This window comes from Oncorhynchus kisutch, linkage group LG3, assembly GCF_002021735.2.
Source record: "Oncorhynchus kisutch isolate 150728-3 linkage group LG3, Okis_V2, whole genome shotgun sequence".
NCBI lineage: Eukaryota > Metazoa > Chordata > Actinopteri > Salmoniformes > Salmonidae > Oncorhynchus > Oncorhynchus kisutch.
This window is the reverse complement of record NC_034176.2, coordinates 30,458,529-30,479,821: the sequence shown is the minus strand read 5'-3', so window position 1 is coordinate 30,479,821 and position 21,293 is coordinate 30,458,529. Positions and strand designations below refer to the sequence as shown.

General features: G+C 42.7%; 3 protein-coding genes across 5 annotated transcripts; 2 read left to right on the top strand and 1 right to left on the bottom strand.

Annotated features, from left to right (window-relative positions):
- Positions 1 to 592: 592 nt before the first annotated feature.
- On the top strand, positions 593 to 9,254 carry LOC109880201 (prosaposin-like). 2 transcript variants are annotated; one of them, XM_020472430.2, is made up of 11 exons: positions 593 to 856; positions 2,489 to 2,550; positions 2,973 to 3,047; positions 3,359 to 3,484; positions 3,638 to 3,778; positions 3,919 to 3,999; positions 4,092 to 4,275; positions 4,500 to 4,642; positions 4,867 to 4,947; positions 6,179 to 6,289; positions 8,347 to 9,254. In XM_020472430.2, the coding sequence occupies exons 1-11, from the start codon at positions 805 to 807 to the stop codon at positions 8,380 to 8,382; spliced, it is 1,092 nt and encodes a 363-aa protein (XP_020328019.1). In that variant the 5' UTR covers positions 593 to 804; the 3' UTR covers positions 8,383 to 9,254. The 2 variants fall into 2 exon arrangements, with proteins under 2 accessions (XP_020328019.1, XP_020328027.1); XM_020472438.2 differs by having other exon boundaries at positions 712 to 856; positions 3,925 to 3,999.
- Positions 9,062 to 16,489, bottom strand: LOC109880190 (U4/U6.U5 tri-snRNP-associated protein 2-like). The gene is made up of 13 exons (XM_020472422.2): positions 16,321 to 16,489; positions 12,879 to 12,957; positions 12,707 to 12,801; positions 12,465 to 12,601; positions 12,145 to 12,297; positions 11,659 to 11,884; positions 11,457 to 11,531; positions 11,209 to 11,276; positions 10,873 to 11,061; positions 10,220 to 10,362; positions 9,973 to 10,108; positions 9,728 to 9,814; positions 9,062 to 9,597 (listed from the first exon to the last, which is right to left on the bottom strand). Exons 1-13 carry the CDS (start codon positions 16,367 to 16,369, stop codon positions 9,544 to 9,546), a joined length of 1,491 nt encoding a protein of 496 aa, XP_020328011.1. The 5' UTR covers positions 16,370 to 16,489; the 3' UTR covers positions 9,062 to 9,543.
- Positions 16,490 to 16,959: 470 nt separating this feature from the next.
- LOC109872088 (UPF0561 protein C2orf68 homolog) lies at positions 16,960 to 21,293 on the top strand. Of its 2 annotated transcripts, none has more exons than XM_020463194.2 (4): positions 16,960 to 17,193; positions 17,590 to 17,705; positions 17,789 to 17,934; positions 18,010 to 21,293. In XM_020463194.2, the coding sequence occupies exons 1-4, from the start codon at positions 17,084 to 17,086 to the stop codon at positions 18,130 to 18,132; spliced, it is 495 nt and encodes a 164-aa protein (XP_020318783.1). In that variant the 5' UTR covers positions 16,960 to 17,083; the 3' UTR covers positions 18,133 to 21,293. The 2 variants fall into 2 exon arrangements, 1 of the variants encoding a protein (XP_020318783.1); XR_004209050.1 differs by lacking the exon at positions 16,960 to 17,193 and adding an exon at positions 17,370 to 17,494.

Sequence of the window (21,293 nt, the reverse complement as noted above, 5' to 3'; positions counted from 1 at the left end):
TTGCGTTGCAAAACGTTCTCCGTTTGGAGTAAATGGTTTTGAAACGTTTTTCAACCGAATAAGGTAGTGGATACACTCCTGGTAAGGAAAATTTGACACAGCAAGCCATAACATGTGACTCTTGTTTTTCGACTCTGCCTAAACCATAAAGAATGATAGAGGACTCTTCTTTGTATCGTTCATATTATGGCGTCCGTAAGTACACGGGCAGTGCAATTGAGGCCATTTCCATTTTGAAGTAGTCCAATTTATTCCTCTACTACTTCTATAAGTTGGTAAACAAACTAAACCGGTGAATACTGCCACCTGGAATTAGTTGTTGGAACAGGTATAATGCCAAGATTGGCGATTTACTGCCACCTGAAGTTATGGAATGTTAACTCACAAGCATAATTAATTGGCTATGGATGGAATTATGTGATCCTTCCTTAACCCATAGGGCAGGTTTTCCCAAACTCGGTTTTGCACTACACAGCTGATTCAAATAGTCAGCTAATCATACATCTTTGATCATTTGAATCGGCTGTGTAGTGTCAGAGCAAAAAGCAAAACGTGCACCAAGTTTGGGAAACGCTGTAATAGGAAGTCCCACCCAGGTGACAATTTCAAAATTATGAAAGTCCTCAATGGCGCTGCCTATGCTAACATAGGCTTTGGGGCACTAAGAGTCCTCTATCTAACTCTATGGCCTAAACGCATTATTCCGTCTCTAATCTGTGCTTCCGTACTCATAGCCATCGGAAAGATCATACTACGGTCACCTTTATATAGGACCGACTGTAAATCATTCTGTCCTCCCTTACGATGGCGTTTTTACAATTGATTGTCTTGATCTTCATGGCATCTTTTTGTATTGGTAAGTAGCTACTTGACTAGTTTATATATATTATTCTATGTTTACAGTCTTTTTGGCAAACCCTTGTCTAACGAGTCGCTGTCACTATATATTAACAATTACCAAATTAGACCTGGATTCTGCACAAATTCATCAGTTAAAACTGCGCTATGAAGCAGTCGTGCTTTTTTTCATCAATTAGTAATGCCAGATCAGGGAAGATATTTAGCTTCATTCCCACTAGGCACATACTGGCGCAATCAACTCAACAAAATTACGTTGAACCAACGTGGATAGACGTTCGATTGACGTCTATGCACAGTGGGTTTTTCTTTGCGAAACGTAGATTACATTAGGCCCGTTCAATATTTGGGACATGACACGGTCTGGTTCTTGCCAGATTAGTATACCAGTCTGTTTATGCAACTCCCATTTTTGTAGACCGAGATATAGGTACATATGAAAAAGATATTCTGGTGTCACATCTTTCCTCCCCCATCTTTCAGTTCCCGTTTACTGTGCAAATATAGAATACCATATTCTCTGCAACTATTGCAGAAATACATTAGGCCGTTTTAAATTTGGGACATGATGCGGTCTGGTTCTTGGAATACATTTCTTGAGCTGAAATAAAAATCGCTGAGGAGTATTTACGTCTGTAATAAAGCCCTTTTGTTGGGAAAAACTCCTTCTGATTGGCTGGGCCTGGCTGCCAAGTGGGTGGGACTATGCCCTCCAAGGTCCACCCATAGCTGCACCCCTGCCCAGTCATGTGAAATCGATAGATTAGGGCCTAATGAATTTATTTCAATTGACTGATTTACTTACTCTTTGAAATGGTTGCATGTTGTGTTTATATTTTTGTTCATTATATAAAGCTCCACTCCACACTTAATTCTTAATGTCTACTGCTTGCAAAATCATATTTTTTCATATATAAATATAATGTTGACAATAATTGTCCTGACTTTTAAGAATCCCTGAATCGCTTTGCTTTTCTGATTGGCAAGTTTCACCATTAAATTATTTTAGATTTACAGGAGTCCAAGTTTCACCATTAATTATTTTAGATCTACAGGAGTGCAAGTTTCACCATTGCACGGACCGTGGCGATACTTTGGCACAATTATTACAATATGGCAAATCTTAGTCAATTGCATTCTATCCATGCTTGCTTTTGCAGGCTATCCGAGACAAGGAGATAGGTAGGAGGGCATACAGGCTGTTGACAATTTATTAATGCGCAATTTGCTTAAATGTGTAATGGAAACATTTCAACCACAACATTTTTATTCGACACTAGGTTTTTGCAGATTTGTTTATTTTTATATGTGTGATGTCATTACGTCCATCTGTTTAAAAAATAAATAAAAAATACGATATGTAAATGGAATGCACCCAAGCAGGCAATTGTCGCATTTATTTTCTATGCAAACTTTCTAATTGGCGAAGAAAGAAAAAATCTCTGGACAAGTTCATGGAAACATAGCTGTTGGCAAGAGAGCACAAACAAGACTGGCACCCAGGCTAGTGCCTTGTTCCAATATCTGAATAGAAATGATGTCTCGTACTAAAGTCTGCATCTGACCTAGTTAACAACTTTTATTTATACTAACAAACTAAACTGTGGTTTATTCTGTGGGATCTTCACAGGTGAGACTATGGTTATCGGTGAGCCTACCAGGCCCAAGTTTGGCATCACACAGCTGTCCTCAGTAAGATATCAATGACTGTATGTGTGAAACCAACAGATCTAACATGTCTCTTCCAGGACCAGGTTTGATGGAAACTACACCGGTTAACAGTTAACAATTGTATAACTTGTATTCTCTATTCTAGGGAATATAGCCCAGTACTTGGTTCATAAAGCATTCATCACATCTATAGAAAACTCCATATATTGGCCACATATTTCTAGTAACACCAAGCCTGTTTCACCAAGCCTGTACTTTCACACACTAGAAACAAGTTATTTTTCAACTTCAGAAAGACAGTTGTTGCGGTGTGCATTTTTTCATCAGAGATTCCATACCTGAACTGTAGAGCATGTGGTTGTTAGGTTAGAGATGTAGGGGGTTATGACTGAAAATGTTAATTGATAGTTACTCGCTGACCTCTGACCTTCCCCATCTACCAGACAACTGACATCTGCTCAGACTGCAGCCAGATCATTGAGCTATTCACAGACATGATCTCCAACTCTGACACCCAGGTGAGTACCCATTCTGCAGAAGTGTCTTCTCTCATTTTATAGTTGTAGCCAGAGTTGCAGATAACACCCTGACCAGAAAGTGGTACTTCAAGTAAATATGAAAAAAGCCTTCTGTTCTCCCCCCCATCTTTCAGTTCCCGTTTACTGTCCCCCCCCATCTTTCAGTTCCCGTTTATTATGCAAATATAGAATACCATATCTTGCAACAACTCCCGTACAGTACAGTCATGTCATTGTACATGTCACCCCATAACAAAGTGAGCCACTAATAGTGTACTGTAACTGTATATGTACCTATGTTAATTGTTTAGGAGCTGATCCACAACACCCTGGATGCCCTGTGTCTGCGCCTCCCCATAGCTGAGGCTCAAAGCCACTGTATGTCCCAGGTGCATATGTACCTGCCCCAAGCCCTCCAGTACCTCACTGGCATACTGGTGAGTGCCTGAGAACTGCAAACATGCAGAGAAAGGAAAGTCTGGTTTACAACGTAACCATCCAAAAATGTTCCTACATTGTATCATGGGCAATAATGTTGTTATTCGATAACATAAGGACTTATCAATTGTCTTTCTCCTTCATATCTGTAGAAGCCAGGTGAGACGTGTATGGTCCTGGGCCTGTGTGCTGTCCGCTCAGAGAGAAAAGCGCCTGAACCGCTTCCTCCCACTTTCAATGACATCGATCTTTCGAATGCTGTACTTGACTCCGGCACCAGCCCAGAGCTGAGTGTGAGCGCGGAACTTTTGTACAGTCTAAGAACGGAAGTCTCTTCCCTTCTTTGTTTGTCAATGTGTTTTTCTAGTTCTGCATGGTTTGTCATTTTTCTGTCTGCACTGAATGCTCTCTCACCAGCTGATCTCCTCTCCAGGTGCAGATCAGCCCACAGTGTACCTTCTGTGTTTATCTTATGAAGAAACTGGAGAGCATGTTGCCTACAGAGAAGACTGAGGTAACTCTCTCAATAAGTCTATATATTTCTCACAAGTGTCCACACTCACTAACACGCAGACACATTTTGTTGGACACCCTTGACCCTTGCAGGATGCCATAGTGAAGCTAATGGGTGAGGTGTGTGGCCTCCTGCCTGCAAGCTACAAAGACCAGTGTGAGGACTTCATCAACAAGTATGGAAAGGAGATTGTTGACTTCCTGCTGTCGTCAGCCGCCCCTCACTCCATCTGTGCCCTGCTGCACCTGTGTCTGTTCCAGGAGACCCCCAGCATGGGTGAGTGGGGTGATTTGGTCAGACCAGAGCTCTCGTTTCAATCATAAGGTCAAATGTGTGTGGTCTCATACTGATATGACTATGTGGGCTACACATTTCCTTTCTACTCTCACCTTTTCTACCCTCATCGTTCATGCTCTCCTTGATCTGTAGATTATCTCTGTCTCCCTTGGCACTGCTCTACCACATTGTAGCCCTCTGTAACCCTGACCCCCCCTCTCCAGAGATGCCCCTCCCCTCTGACTGTGATTCCTGCCGTACGCTGGCGGTTCTGAGCCGGCTCCACCTGGGTCTCAACGCCACTGAACCTCAGACCTCCTCTTTCCTCCAGTCTGTCTGCCTGCAGCACCCCAATGCCATCCCCAAGGTCTGCCCAGCCCCTATGCCCTACATCCACCCCTTAGCCCCTACATGTTTATTTAGAAACCCCACAGAGCTTACGCCAGTTTCATCTGGCGTAGAAGGAGAATAGGCCTAAATATAGTGCTCTGTGCTGTAGTCGCCGTAAGATACAACAATAACAAAAAGCTTTCAGTTGTGTTTAAAGCATTGACGTCAGTTTCATTGTGCCTGTCTTTGTGTTCTATCCAGTGTGAAATGTTCACCAAACTCTACGGTCCCAGACTACAGAAGGTTCTGGGAAGCCAAATGGATGCTCCGGATACATGCGAGGTAATTAAACCATTCCCATCCAGCCGTAGGAGAGGGTCCTCCTCTGACTCTACAGTGTCTATAATCCCCAGACCACTTCTTCTAATTACTAACCATGACCACTGTCCCATTGACAAGTGGTTTGATTGTGTGTAAGATGACTGAGTCTTGTCTTAGTTAGTATGGGCTCCAGAGTGGTGCAGCGGTCTAAGGCACTGCATCTCAGTGCTTGAGGCTTCACTACAGACACCCTGGTTCGATTCCAGGCTGTATCACAACCGGCCGTGATTGGGAGTCCCATATGGCAGTGCACAATTGGCCCAGCGTCGTACGGGTTTGGCCGGTGTAGGCCATCATTGTAAATAAGAATTTGATCTTAACTGACTTTCATAGTTAAATAAAATAAACGTATATCAGTTGACTATACAAAACTTTGTACTGAGTGTACAAAACATTAGGAACACCTGCTCGTTCCATGGCAGACTGAACCAGGTGAATGGGATGATCCTTTATTGATGTCACTTTTTAAGTCTACTTCAATCAGTCTAGATGAAGGGGAGGAGACAGGTTAGAGGGATTTTTAAGCCTTGATACGTGTATTGTGTGCCATTCAAAAGGTGAAAAATATTTAAGTGCCTTTGAACAGGGTTATGTGTTTTTCACACTCAACAGTTTCCCATGTGTCAAACCCAGGCCTCCCCGGTGGCGCAGTGGTCTAGGGCACTGCATCGCAGTGTGCCACCAGAGACTCTGGGTTCGCGCCCAGGCTCTGTCGCAGCCGGCCGCAACCGGGAGATCCATGGGGCGACGCACAATTGGCCTAGTGTCGTCCGAGTTAGGGAGGTTTTGGCCGGTGGGGATATCCTTGTCTCATCACACACAGTGACTCCTGTGGCGGGCCGGGCGCAGTGCACGGGCGCAGTGCACGGGCGCAGTGCACGCTAACCAGGTCACCAGGTGCACGGTGTTTCCTCCGACACATTGGTGCGCTGTTAAGAAGCAGTGCGGTTGGGTTGTTTCGGAGGACACATGCCTGTGAGACAATAAATTGGGGGTAAAATGTAAAAAAAAAAATAAGTACACCATCCAAACAACTTGACATGACTGTGGAGTTGGAGTCAAACTGGACCAGCATCCCTGTGGAGCGCTTTTGACACCCACAGCATATTGAGACTGTTCTGAGGGCAAAAGGGTGTGCAACTCAATATTAATAATGTTTTATACACTCAGTGAATATCTCTTTGTCCTCCAGAGAGCTGATATGTGTGTTGCTGTGAAAGAGCAGCATCTTCTGGGGAAGAACCAGTGTACCTGGGGACCCAGTTACATCTGCAGGGACTTGAAAACTGCTCAGGGGTGTGGTGTAAGTAAACTAGATCTGCCATGGGCCCGGTTTCCTGATGGCGATAGAACAAGTGTTTTTAACAATGCATTTAGCCTACAACGATAGATAGATGGTAAATGTAACATGCGTTTTCCAAAACCATGCAGAGAGAGTGGTCGCTAAGTGCGTCGTTGGAGCATGTGTCAATACTGGGAGTGCTTCTCTCGGATCAGGTTTCTCTTTTCAAATCTTTAACATTCAAATTATTTCACAATACTGACAGATCAGCTCCTAGAGAGATATTACCACCTATGGCTGTGAATATTGAGGTGGCTAATTATAATGCTTACCCAATCAAAATGCACTAAATAACCGATTTGGCACATTATTGCGCGCTTGCTAGGCTACACATCATTAAATATTGAGATGACTTAGACAGTAGCCTACAAGTAACAAAATAACTCAACTGATTGAACATGAAATGTAGGCTATTTCAATACGCCTCCCTGGGCGTGTCCGCAAGAGGAAAATGGACTCCAGATTGAACAGAAGGAGAGTGCGAATGGTAGAAAAAGAACCAAGGATAACTGCCAAAGAGATACAAGCTGAACTCCAAGGTGAAGGTACGTCAGTTTCTGATCACACCATCCGTCGCTTTTTGAGCGAATGTGGCCTCCATGGAAGAAAACCCCAGGAGGACTCCACTTTTGAAAGAAAAACATTAAGCCAGACTGGAATTTGTAAAAATGCATATTGGCAAGCCACAATCCTTCTGGGAGAATGCCCTTTGCACAGATGAGTCAAAACTGAAGCCTTTTGGCAAGTCACATCAGCTCTTTGTTCACAGATGAAAAAATGAAGCTTTCAAAGAAAAGAACACCATACTGACAATGAAACATGGAGGTTCACCCAGCTACCTCATTCCCCAAATTATTTATTTTTGCTATTTTGCACCCCAGTATCTCTCTTTGCACATCATCATCTGCACATCTATCACTCCAGTGTTAATGCTAAATTGTAATTATTTCACCACTATGGGCTATTTATTGCTGTATGCTTGTTTATCCCATGTGTAACGCTTGTGTTGCTTTATCTTGGCCAGGTTGCAGTTGTAAATGATAACTTGTTCTCAACTGGCCTACCTGGTGAAATAAAAAAGGCTTGGTTATGTTTTGGGGCTGCTTTGCTGCACCTGGCACAGGGTGCCTTGAATCTGTGCAGGGCACAATGAAATCAAGACTATCAAGGCATTCTGGAACAAAACGTACTGCCCAGTGTCAGAAAGCTCTGTCTCAGTCGCAGGTCATGGGTGCTCCAACAGGAAATGACCCTAAACACACAGCTAAAAGCACCCAAGAATGGGTAGCAACAAAAGATTGGACTATTCTGAAGTGGCCTTTTATGAGTCCTGATCAGAATCCTATCGAACATCTATGGAAAGAGCTGAAACTTGCAGTCTGGAGAAGGCACCTATCAAACCTGAGACAGCTGGAGCAGTTTGTTCAGGAAGAGTGGGTCAAACTACCTGTTAACAGGTGCAGTCGTCTCATTGCAGTGATTGCCTCAAGGTTGTGCAACAAAATATGAAGTTATGGGTCCCATAATTTCTCTATGCCATTAGTTTTATTTACAATAAGTGGAATAAAAAAAATCATAAGCAAAGTCTGATTTATATTAAATATGGAACAAACAATGGTGGATGCCAATTACTTTGGTCAGTTTCAAGTTATTACAGAGAAAATTGTACATTTGTCTTTTGTGGAGGGATGCCAACAAATTTGAGCATGTCTGTAGCTGTTCTACGAGTGGTCTGAGGCAGGCTACGACTTCCTTAAATTTGATTAATTGCAACGTTAACAATGGTTTTGGGAAACAGCTTGGCGATTTAACTATGCTCATACAAAGGTTCTAACGAACTTAGCCTTAAGATGTTTTTGGGAAACTGGGCCATGGTCTTATCTAATACAACAACCTAAGCTATAAGTCAATTAAAATATAGGACATGTCTGCCGTGGTGTATTGTCTGAAAAACAACCCGACCCACACCAATGCCTTATTTCTGTTCTGGTTTTATTTTCATTTTGATACAACTCCAGATGGTAGACTTCTGCCAGAAGTTGGTGTGGAACTAGAGCTGAGAACCACTCCCAGAGTTCTCCCTCCATGGATGAAGCTGATGATTTAACTGCCAAATATATGTTTTAGTATTGCACTTGTTACTGATTGCACTATTGCCTTTAATGACTTTTCTTTGCCACAGTTTAAATTAAATATTTTGTCAACTTCATTTACAGGTCATCTGATATTGCACTGAGCAATTTGAGTAAACCAGAAATGTATTTAATTTCTGGATTTTCACTTCTGGTAGACTGTTGTAGCACTGAGATGATTTGATGTCAGGTTTGATTTGCACTGGGTGGGCTGTTATGAGTACAGTAAGTAATTTAGTCAAGCAATGTAAATAATTGACTTTAAATAATATAGCCTAGTGGTTAGAGAGTTGGACTAGTAACCGGAAGGTTGCAAGTTCAAATCCCAGAGCTGACAAGGTACAAATCTGTCGTTCTGCCCCTGAACAGGCAGTTAACCCACTGTTCCTAGGCCGTCATTGAAAATAAGAATTTGTTCTTAACTGACTTGCCTAGTTAAATAAAGGTAAAATAAAAAGTTGTAGGTAATAGTATCTTCCTATAAAATCAGTCATAATCAGGAAGAACATAGTAAATGAAAGTGGCAAAGTGTCTTGAAGAAATTAGTGAACATGTACCTCCTGTTGAGAAATCCTTTCAATCAGTAATGTGAACATTTTAATTAAAATGTTAATTCATTTAATGTACAATTGTTAGATTTCATTTTTGTGATCCAACTAAATGTACATGAGTATTTATCCTATAATGCTTACAATAGGAACATCCTTTTGCAACCCTCACTATTTGGTAATGTCAACATTTTATTTCTTGTTTTTACTTCCTTGTTTCACAAATAAAATAAGACCCAACCCAAATCAATACATTTCATCCAAAATGGTAAAACATCAAATAATATTGACTGGAAACAGACATTTCAAAGCTGGTTTATTCCACCATTTAAAGTTAAAGAACAAAAAAATAGTAGACATTGTTTTCTCTATCCAAAATCCACCAATAAAAAGTCCTGGTCCTCATTTGGTGGGGGCTTACCCTGAGGTCATCTTGAACAGTGTCCAGTTCCACTCGTGGCTTTTTGGGGCTCGTCTGACCACTGGCCGGCATGTGACATCTCTCTCCTGTACAATCAATCTTTCAATGCCTTATTCACGCCCCTGTGTGGTTAGTTGTGTCATCTTCGTTCTCTCTTCTTTTCCAAATCTGAAACGAAGAGAACCACACAACACAACTGACAGTTACAAGGAGTCAGTAACTTATCTAGACATAAACCTGTAAATTAGAGAACAGCATATGGTATAATCAGTGGTCAATGTGACACAATAGAGCTTACCTGAATGTAGGCCTCCGACAGTGTGATCATCTGGGGCAGGATATCCGTCACCTGCAAGTCCTGGAGCTCGTACCACTTCCCAGTGCCCTTCAGTGACCAAAAAAAAGGCACAAATTTGCACCAATAACTGAACAGGATGAGTATTTATTTCACAATGTCATAAAATACTGCACATCTAAAGCTCTGCAAATGTGCACCTCTAGAGTACACTAGGAGAAAGTCCTAAAAACGCAGCTGTCACTTACATGATGCAGGACATGCATTCTGTATGCCCCCTCAGTGGGCTTCCCATCATGCACCACGTTGGCCACCAGGTCATAGGTGGTGTTCTTCTCTGTGACCTGTGCCTCTTCTGTCAGGTACTCACGAAGGTCTACGTTTCTGGTCAAGGAGCAAATGCAAGGAGTCAAACACACAGACATAAACTCATCAGGCTGAGCATGATGCTAAATTACCATTGAGTACATGGGAAAGTATGCAACAGTCTCTTACGTGATGGGAAAGTTGACAATGGTGGGGTTCTTCTCCACAAAGAAGTTGTTCTTGGTGAACCTCTTGATGCAGAAGATGAGATAGGGAGGCAGCTTGAGCAACTGGAACCTTTTGAGGAAATTCTCTTTGTAGGTTTTATACTCCTAAAAGAAAACAGGAGTGTGAAGGGACCAGAGGAAAGGGCGAAGAGGTGAGGAAAATCAAGAGGTGATAAAGCACGTAAGATTATGTCAAACAGAAGCTGAAGTCTCACAGACCATCCTTCCAAATCTTGTCTCGTTAACTCGACATTTGAAAGATTTTGCTTAGGATGGGAACGCTGGCTGTTAACTCACTTTTGTTTTAATAACCTATGCAGCATTAGTTTTGTATCCTATGCTAGCTAGCTTAATGCAAGTCAGAAACATTTTCAGAAACAACATTGGTTGGTAGAGCAGCCCATGCAAAATATTTGTTTGGCTTAATAAGTGGCAACGCATCACTAGTTTCCATCTAGCCCACCCCTCGCGTTTTGTTTGAGGCTTTCAAACAAAACGTGAGAAGCCTAGGCTTCTGAGGCTACTTTTAATTTAACTTGGTGGGAGAGATGGTTGGCTTGAAGATAGGAGTGCTAATCCTTTGAGCTAATGTAAGTAGGAGTTTGAGGGCAGTACCTTCTCTGTGTTGCCGTTAAACTTGGCCAGGATGTTGAAGAGGGGGACCTGTGGGATGATGAGCTGCTCCTTCTCATCCTTGTACAGTGGGGCTGTGGGAAGGTCAAGGGTCAGGAAGAGGAAGGTGGACTCCGACATCTCTTCCTGGTACTCCTCCTTCAAAAGCAGAGCCACCTTCTCTTCTGGTGGCTGGAGAGAGAAAGGCATGTAAACATAAACAATTTAGTTTTTAAAATCTGTAATCATATTGAAGTCATGAATTCACAAGTAAAAATGTAAACTTTGATACAATGATGTAGTCTTCCTTTTACAAAGGTCTGACAATAAGCCACTCGCCAAATCTGGGTGAGGAAGCTTCTTGGAGAATATACGCATGGAACCTTGGAACACTTTGGTGAGGCTTGCTATATTGGCGATAGGCGAGAGATGGGAAAGAAGAGGGAGATATCTTTGTTAATATCACAGGTTGTACAGTAAGGCCGACAACACTGACTTATAAGGACAATGAAAAAGGATGAAGTCATATCCTTCCTCAACATCACTCCCTCGACCCCAGTCATCAGTCCCCTCCACCTCCCACTCACAAGGTTTCTTCTTGGTTCCTCCCAGTGCACCATGCAGAGCATTCATGAACCAGGACAGAAAGTCCACAGCATCCCCTGCAGGACAGAGACCAATCAGCAGATTTTCTTATTTGCAACACATACATTTTACTGTACTAAAAACATTTTGTTCTTGAGAAACAAGGCTCTCAGCCTAACTGAATGTGATATAATAAAATCCTACCTTGCTTGGTGATCTGGAAGTTCTTCTTGCTACACAGCACTACAGCCTGCAACATCTCGTGGGGTGACACGTGGGCCTTGAAGTTCCGAGGGTTCCACAGCTTGCGCATCAGCTCACCGAATCGCTGCACCAGCAGGAACATGATGTCACCAGGTGGCCTACGGATGCCGCAGTAATTCTCCTCTTCCAGAAAGTAGTTCCGCAGTGGGGGCACATTGGACAGGGCCTGAAGGGTTAAAGATAGTTCACAATAATCATTTTACAATTTAGCAGACTCTCTTATCCAGAGCGACTTACAGTAGTGAGTGCATACATTTTCGTACCGTTCCCCTGTGGAAATCAAACCCACAACCCTGGTGTTGCGAGCGCCATGCTCTACCAACTGAGTCACATGGATGATCATCACACAGGAAAAGGTTAAGCAGCATGTGAATGGTGAGAGGTCTGATTCACCAGTGGATACTCTGTGGTGGATAACAGTCTTACCTGCAGCACCACATTAGCGTAGTCATTAGCCTTGATGTTGTTGAGCCCTACGATACCAGGCAGATAGGTGGTGCCATCATAGGCTCGATACAGCTTGCCCTGCTTGTCCAATCCAGAGATGTGCTGTCTGGTGAATGTGGGCTTCAGTACATACTAAACACAAAGAACAAAAATATATGACCACCTCCATTATTGCACAAACCATGGCTGAACATAAACTGTTCAACTTTATTTCAACCATTTAATCAGTGCATGTTTGAATCAATGCCTCTGACACCTCTGAAATGGTCTTATTACAGGGTTAATGTCTGTGGACCCACCGTGATGTCTTCCAGCGATGAGTCAATGATCTCGTAGTTATCTGGCAGACAGTAGAACTTAAGTGTGTGCAGATTAAGGAACACATGGTGGGTGAACTGCACACTGTGAGTATAGGCATGGGACTTCAGACCTCTACCTGGAAGAGACACACACCAGTTTAGGTTGAGGTCAAATCATTTCTGAAAAATTTTCAGGTAGGGAGGGAGGTAACAATGTTAATCTGAAGTATTGGATGATTTACCTTGGAAGTATTTCCCACAGATGAGACAAGCATAGACGTTGATGTGGGAGAGCGAGATGGAGCACAGCTTCTCAAAATCAAAGTCCAGCACACTCCTGAAGACAAAAGGTGTTAGAGGTGAAAGACAAATATTACACATTCAGTGTTAAAACCAGTGGACGTTTAACGTTACCTATTGATTGTGTCGAGGTAGGGACAGTGGCGACTTCTGCGATCCTCAGATGAACGGCCTACTTTCACAGGCACTGTAGCTATAAGACAAACAACATGTCAACAAACAATTCAGTGTAACTCGCTAATGTGATGCCTAGCAATGACAACAATCGTGGGTATCTAGCTAAGATTAGCTACGTTACACCAGAGATTTGTGTTTACAAAAGGCCTCTGGCTAACACTAACTTAGCTAGAAGTTGCCAGAAGATATTTACTATACCATTACGCTTGAACTGCGCTGAGTTCAGAACACAGTCATGGTTACATTAACGCTTCGAACACACTGACAGCGTCATTGCGCAAAATAGTATGCAGCATCATCTGGATATGTATGCACACAAAATTTGACATTCACCTTCTGCTACCATTTCTGTCAAGCCAGCTGCACATACGTATGCACCCCACCGAACACACTAGGGGGGGGGGGGGGGGGGGGTCGCTGTATTTTTTATATTTATCCCCCCTCCCCTTTTCGTGGTATGCAATTGGTAGTGACAGTCTTGTCTCCTCAATGCAACTCCATACGGACTCAGGAGAGGCGAAGGTCAAGAGCCGTGCGTCCTCCGAAACACAACCTAACCAAGCCGCACTGCTTCTTGACACAATGCCCACTTAACTTGGAAGCCAGCCGCACCAATGTGTTGGAGGAAACACCGTACACCTGGCGACCTTATCAGCGTGCACTGCGCCCGGCCCGCCACAGGGGTCGCTAGTGCGCGATGGGACAAGGAAATCCCTGTCGACCAAACCATCCCCTAACCCGGACGATGCTGGGCCATTTGTACGCCGCCCCATGGGTCTCCCGGTCGCGGCCGGCTGCGACAAAGCCTGGACCCAAACCCAGAATCTCTAGTGGCACAGCTAGCACTGCGATGTGAGCTTAACATAAAAACTAAAATTATATAAAACACATTTTCCTTAAAGTATTTATGTTACTGTCCCCACTACAACAAAATAAATACTTAAATACATGTAATTTTGTCCTTGAAACATTTAACTGAAGTAATGTAGAATTGCATTCATTCCTATGGGGGATTGCTCCTACTGGGGAGTTCCAATATGGCCGACCGGTGACGAAAGCCCCTCAAAGCCAATACATAGCGTCAGCAATCCAGGGTTTATATACATAATGTTTTCTGACCCCATTTCTCACACAGGCTCCAATGTGTCTTAATGTAGTTTTTTTACATGTGCAATGTCACGACAGGAACACAGTTGATACTTCAACTCCTGTTGGAAGAAAGATGGCGGAAGTGGATGCCTTGTTCGAATCAAGCAGCGCGTCGAGCAAAGTTGGTGAAGACGAATGTTATGAATGGCCAACAGTAGTAGTGAAAACTGGAACAAAAAGGAAATTGGAGTATATGTGTATGTATGATAATGAATCGCTTCTTGTTGGGATACATATGTGGGAGACCCGTTTGAGGAGTGAAATATGTGAAATATGCTCTGGGAAAAGTGGAGTCTATCAGAGTGACCAGGAGTGATCTTATGTTGATGAATTGTATTTCTGAAGAACAGAGGAAGATTGCACTGAGCCTCAAAAGAATCTGGACAACAGAAGTTTTGAACTTCGGAGTAGAGCACCCGTCAAAGGAGTCATCTCAGGGGTGACGACCGATGTTCAGCCTGAATACCTGAAGTTAATTCCTGGTGTGATTGGTGCCCGGCACTGACACGCTGGGTGAATGGAGAAAAATATGAAAGTCTGTCAGTCCTGACAGAGTATACTGAAGAACGGTGTGTAGAAAGACAATGGTGTTGCAATTGTGATGGGGATTATGATCCCGGGTTCCTGGAGTGCCCTGTAAAGGTGAAGGAGTTTGAGGTGGCAAAAGTTAGAGCGGAGGCGATTAAAATAATTGAGAAAACAAGTGACGCTAGTGAAGATATGGTAGTGGATGCACCACAGCCTGTAGTAAATGTTTGTTGCCAGTCAAAAGATAAAGGTGGATTTCAAGGTGTTCATTGCCACAGTTGTAAACTGTACGGCACAAGTCTCAAAGAAGTCTGGACATTATTGTGGCTGCGGCTGAAACTTTTCTGGGCCTTAATGATTTTACATCTGAAGACTGCAAGGGGTACTGGCTCCGGAAGACCCGCCCTCCCAGGTTCCCCTTGAGCCTGTGTAGGGATCAGATCCGTTTAATTTTTTAACAGAAAAGTTGGTTTGTTTAGTTTATTTTTTGTTACATTTTTTGGGGAATCCTGTTTTCACCCTGCACAGTAGGTGGCGGGATGCACATTAAATTGTGTGATCGGCAATATACCATAAAAGTGGGCTGAGTCACAGACGTGATCTTCCCGTCGGGGTAGTACCTCGGGGTAGTGCGGTGGAGTAGATCTTCGTGGGCTATACTCAGCCTTGTCTCAGCGTAGTAGGTTGGTGGTAAGTTGATAACCCTCTAGTGGTTTGGGGGCTGTGCTTTTGAGCCCTAAGATCATGCCTCAGGACTACCTGGCCCGATGACTCCTGGCTGTCCCCAGTCAAACCTGGTCGTGCTGCTGCTCCAGTTTCAACTGACCTGTTCACCAGATGTGCTACCTTGTTCTGGACCTGCTGTTTTCAACTCTCTCTCTCTACCACACCTGCTGTCTTGACCTCTGGTTGCTCGGCTATGAAAAGCAAACTGACATTTACTCCTGAGGTACTGACCTTTTGCACCTCCCTCAACCACTGTGATTATTATTTGACCCTGCTGGTCATCTATGAACATTTCAATATCCTGAAGAACAACCTGGCTTTAAATGGCCATGTACTCTTATAATCTCCACCCGGCCCAGCCAGAAGAGGATTGGCCACCTCTCTAGGTTTCTTCCTAGGTTCACGCCTTTCTAGGGAGTTTTTCCTAGCCACCATGCTTCAAAATGTATACCCGGGGCGGCAGGGTAGCCTAGTGGTAAGAGCGTTGGACTAGTAACCGAAAGGTTGGAAGTTCATATTCCCCGAGCTCTTCTGCCCCTGTTCCTAGGCCGTCATTGAAAATAAGAATTTGTTCTTAACTTACTTGCCTAGTTAAAAAAAGAAAAAAAATCTGTATTGTTTGGGGTTTTAGGCTGGGTTTCTGTATAGCATTTTGACATCTGCTGATGTCAGGGCTTAATAAATACATTCGATTGATTAAAGAAGTGTCTTAATGTATTGCGTTCCCGTGCAGCTCAGTGTAAACAAGCGTAACCGTAGGGTCGGTTATCTTCTGGCAAATCTAGACGGACACTTTTGATGCTGGGATCTTAGCTAGTTAACAATATATTAGTCAGCTAGAACTAGCTACCTACCAACAATGTTATGTGTTAACTAGCTAACTGGGCAAGCAAACATTACAATATACGTTTGGAAATAAACACCAGCTTGTTACGAGCTTGAGTTAGATTATACACGTTTTGAAATCGTTAACTACCTTCATCGTCTTCAAAGTCAAGTTCTCTCTCCCGTTTTACAGAGACCATCGTGTTAATCTTTGTTGCGTATGAAAAAACAGAGCTGATAATAATAACTAAAGTCAGGGTTGAGTTGATTTTACTAGCTGCACACCTCCAAAACTCCCGGTTTCAATATCAAAATGGCCAACCAGAGTTTAACCCCAATATTCAAGTTGACTCAGGCAAAAACAGAACGGCGGAGATTGAATAGTGTTAGACATTTTTATTTGGGCCTCCAAAGAGCAACGCAGCTTTCAAACAACTTTAAATAATATACTTCATGGGGATTAAAAATGTGAGAGAAAAAAATCATTTGCAAGGGTAGAAGCTTGATCCGAAAAATAAATGATGGACAAGCTCGTAACTCCGTGTGCAATTTCAGTTAGACAGCAGCCCAGCCCACTTTGGAATGGTCGTCACTAGTTACCACAGTCACAAAGTCATACACCCCGCCTATTTATAATTTTTATCTTCTTAAAATATGATTTTGAAACCTTACCTTAAACACAATGATACCAATGTTATGGCTAACCATAACATTAAATTAAGATCAAAAGCACGTTATTTTTTGTTTTGATTCGTTTTTACAATAGCCCATTTTAACTTAGTGGATGTGATAACTAGTAGTAAATCCCTTTGAAAGATTGATTAACGTTATGATGCAGCTTGTGGTGTTGTGCATATAAAGAAGTACTAATGTTCCATCTTAAATACTAAATACATTGTCCATCATCTCTCACGATGGAGATTTTGCGGGATGATGAAGAACAAGAGCTCAAATATAAACGTACGGGTCGTTTGGACATGAGCCATGGTTTCTTACACCACATTCGAAGGAACCAGATTGCCAGGTGAATCACTAATCTGAGCTAACATGCCGTGCGGGGTGTATATTTTGTCGATCTATTTTGTCAATGTAATCAATTATGAGAGCGTGCAGTTGTTTAGTTTCGAGGGTTTTCTTGATCATGTTGAAATTCATCGCTAGTACGCCTACTCACTCCAACCTCTACTGGGCATGCGCACAACGTCTAACAGAGAACTGCCCCTCTTCAGAGTATAAATACCATTAACAGATATTGCTCTCTGCGGTGTACAACTACACCCATCATGGATATTGTTAGAAGTTGGACACTCACAATCATTCCAATGGTTTGAATTAAATTGCCTTGTTACTCTCTAATTTATATAAATAATGTTTATCTTACTGAAAGATTCAGACACTGACTTATCACTTTGTCTTGCAGAGATGACTATGATAAACAGGTAAAGCAGGCCAATGAGCGTCAGAGGGCCAGGCTCACCACTACCCCCCGGCGCCCCCGCCGGCCAGATATCCAAGTGTACCATCCTCGACGTGGAAGTAAGAAACCACTGCTGCTAGTATGAACTTCTGTCAACTTGGAAGACACAGTTTAGTGGTGATGTGTATGTATGTGTCTCCAGATGGAACTGAGCCAGGAGTGGGTGCAGAGACTGAAGAGTGGAATGAGAGTGGGTCGAGTACAGAGCCAGAGACCCATGGAACTGAACTCTTCTGGCTGGACTACCAGGCTGACTCTGGCTGTGTCACCTCCTTCATTGTACACAAGGTCTGTCTGTCTAGTGTCTATATTTTTATGATGGTGCGCATCCTGTGCCCTCGTGACCTGTTTCCTGTCTCTTAGGAGGACAAGCCAGAGAGGGTGGTGGAGCGTGTAGCAGAGAAGAATGTTCTGGACTCAGCCATGAGGGTGGCACTGCAGGCCCGGGTTCGAAAGGAAATGGATAAACGTCTGGACAAACGCTGAAGGAAGTGAATGAAGTTAACAGTGATGAGAGGGGTGAGGAGGAGTCAGAGGCCTCTGTTTACCCTCCAGCCAACCCTCTTCCTGTATGTAAGGAATGCTAGTAGCAGAGGACTACTGTGGACCCACATTCTGAGAGACTGTTAACCAGGATCTGAATGACGTCACACAGCCACGCCGTCCCCTCTGTGCTAGTGTACAGCCATGGGGAAAAGACTGACGTACAGAAGGGTAAAAATGGAGCCGTCCTCACATCTCTTGTATTGGGCTGGCATCTCTGACCCTGGGTCATGTCTGTAAGGGGCCCTGTGAAACTGCCGTTGTCTTGTGGTTGAATGGGCCATTGGCTGTCAACCTGCTCCAAAGGACAGAGCTGAGAACATGGGCCCCTATCTGAGCCACACCAGGGTAAGGCTGGGCAGTATACCATATTTTACAATATACCGGTATTGACACACGGACTGGTTTGGGGTTTTACTTTACCTTCTGCATGGTCAATGCAGCACATACAACAATGTTGATGACAACAATGCTGTTTTCATTTAGCTTCTTAATATAAATCTACAAGCATTCTATAATTACACTATTAGTTTGTTTCTTACATCTGTAAACCTCTAGTTCGGCTTGTCTTAGCAAGTTGGGCCTAAATCCTGTTAGCTACTAATGCTAATTGCTAGCTAGCTAATAAATGTACTGAATCAGAGCAAATTAGCTATACAGCCTGATAATACCAGTGATAGTGTAGACCTAAAACAGCATGTTTGTGCAACAGTATCTTCTAAATCAAAGAGGAAGCAAGAATGTTAGCTACATGAAGAAGGTAAGAGAAAACATTCAATGTAGCCACAGATTGAACAGTCCCCTAGAAACACTTATCAACACTTTTGTTCCTAGTTCCTACCCTGTCGCAATAACTCCTCACTGGCATTTTCATTCATTGCCATGTCAAACACTGTATTCAAAGTGCCAACTATTATTCTAACTATAGAATTAGAATAATCATTCTATTTCCATAATTCCAACAGTTCACCCAAGTGTTTTTCTCTAAATCGCAAGTCAAATTGCAACATTTGGTTAAAAATAAGGCACAGATTGTTTGCCCATATCATGCAGCCTTACGTGGAAATGATCTCAAATGAGTGCAACAAATGTATTAAAATGCACATTTGGGGGGGGGGGGGGGGGGTTGAAGTTGAATTGAACAGTATAAAACAATCCGAATGGAGAAAGACCCATTGAAATCACTTAGAATGTATGTCTTTCCACCCTCAAATAACATTGAGCATTTATTATACTTTTTGTTTTAATACTGTGATATTTTGGCCATATTAACCCCCACACCCACCAGAGGCCACTTTTTAAAAATGTACCTTTATTACAACTAGGCAAGTCAGTTACTGCCCAATGGGACTCCCGATCACAGCCAGTTGTGATACAGCCCAGGATTGAACCAGGGTCTGTAGTGACACCTCTAGCACTGAGATGCAGTGCCTTAGACCGCTGTGTGCAGCAGTTTCAAGGGTGCGTGCACACAAGCCTTGCATGCGGCAGTTTTCCCGCAAGGGTTTGGTATTTATACATTTTGAACTATTCCCACGCAAATCTCAGACCATGCATACCCACAACTTCTAGTTGTTGTCTGATCAACTGTATTGCAAGCAAATATTGTCATTTTGTGTTTGATGCACAGGAATTATAATGGTAGGCTAATATCATTAAAACCTATCGGCCTAATTATAAAACAGGTGCATTTGTCATTGGTAAAAAGATTGCATAGCAGCATGTCACCAAATATATTTTTTACTTTATATAAGCCTACATCATAATCTTATTGCAGGGCATAGCTCTCCTTTTCTGACATGCCGCTACATAAAATATTATGCTACCATTTATCCATCCCTCATTCAATGGCCAACCATGCTAGAAAGTAAGTAGACCGGTAGCCTATGACAGTATGGTTAGGCTATAGTATTGCTGTGCGAAAGGAGCGCAACATAATAGCCTGTTTAATCTCAACGCTTATACCATGGAGATAGACTAACAATCATGTATTGATAAAATATTTCACAACAATTAATATTTTGCATAGACGTGTGGACTGTAGGCAGCATTTACTTAGAAAATCAATCTTGCAGAATGCGTGGCCTTTTCTCACTGTAGACGTAATGCATTATTTGTTTTTAAAAAGTAACGGCAAAAGATTAAAACATTCTGCCCACACCTCTACAGAAATGTGATCACATTTGCCATTGCGCTTTCCTTTAGCAACTAGCACGGCCCAGTTCCAACATCTCCAAATATTACAGCAAATGAATGCGTTGTTGTTACCATAAAAGGTGAATGGAGGGCATTTTCCCAGCGGAGGTGTAGCGCTCGTTCTCACACACATATGGTTTAGCTCTGATTTACCAATTAAGCATGCATATGTTCTGTGCGAATGTTTGATAAATCCCAATAATTTGTTTGCATGCAAATCCTAGGTGCTCCACGTACGCCAGAATTTAGTTTGAAATGTATCCACGTTGATAAATGAGGCCCCAATCCCCAGAAACTGGGACGCCACCCCTGTGAATCTTTTTCACCACACAGTGACATCCTCTTCCCCATAGAAAGTGTGCTGTGTTTACAAAATGTGTACTTTTTGTTTATATGGATGTGGTTTAAATCCATTGGAGGCTGTTGAGGGGGGGACGGCTCATTTTAATGGCTGGAATGGAGCAAATTAAATGGCATCAAACACATGGAAACCATGTGATTGATGTATTTGATATCATTCCACCCATTACACTCCAGCCATTACCACAAGCTCTTCCTCCCCAATTAAGGTGCCACCAACCTCTTGTGTTTACATTTTATTTGGCAAAGTGATGTGACTGGGATGTTATTGCAGTTATGTTTTTTTGTTGTTTATGAAAAAGTTACCATGTTGATTTGCTGTCTGCAGGGTTACATGAGGTCACTGTGACTCAATATGACTAAGGCAGGAGAGCAAATCAATTGGTCGTAGCTGATTCTTGTTTGTTTAAAAAATGTGCTGTGGTCATGACTTCTCTAATTTATTTTTGATTGGCCTATATGTTCTAAGAGTTATTTTTTTACTGTCATTTTCTGGAAAGATCCTTATTGTTTCAGTATTACATATTAAATATTTATTTTCCAAAGGT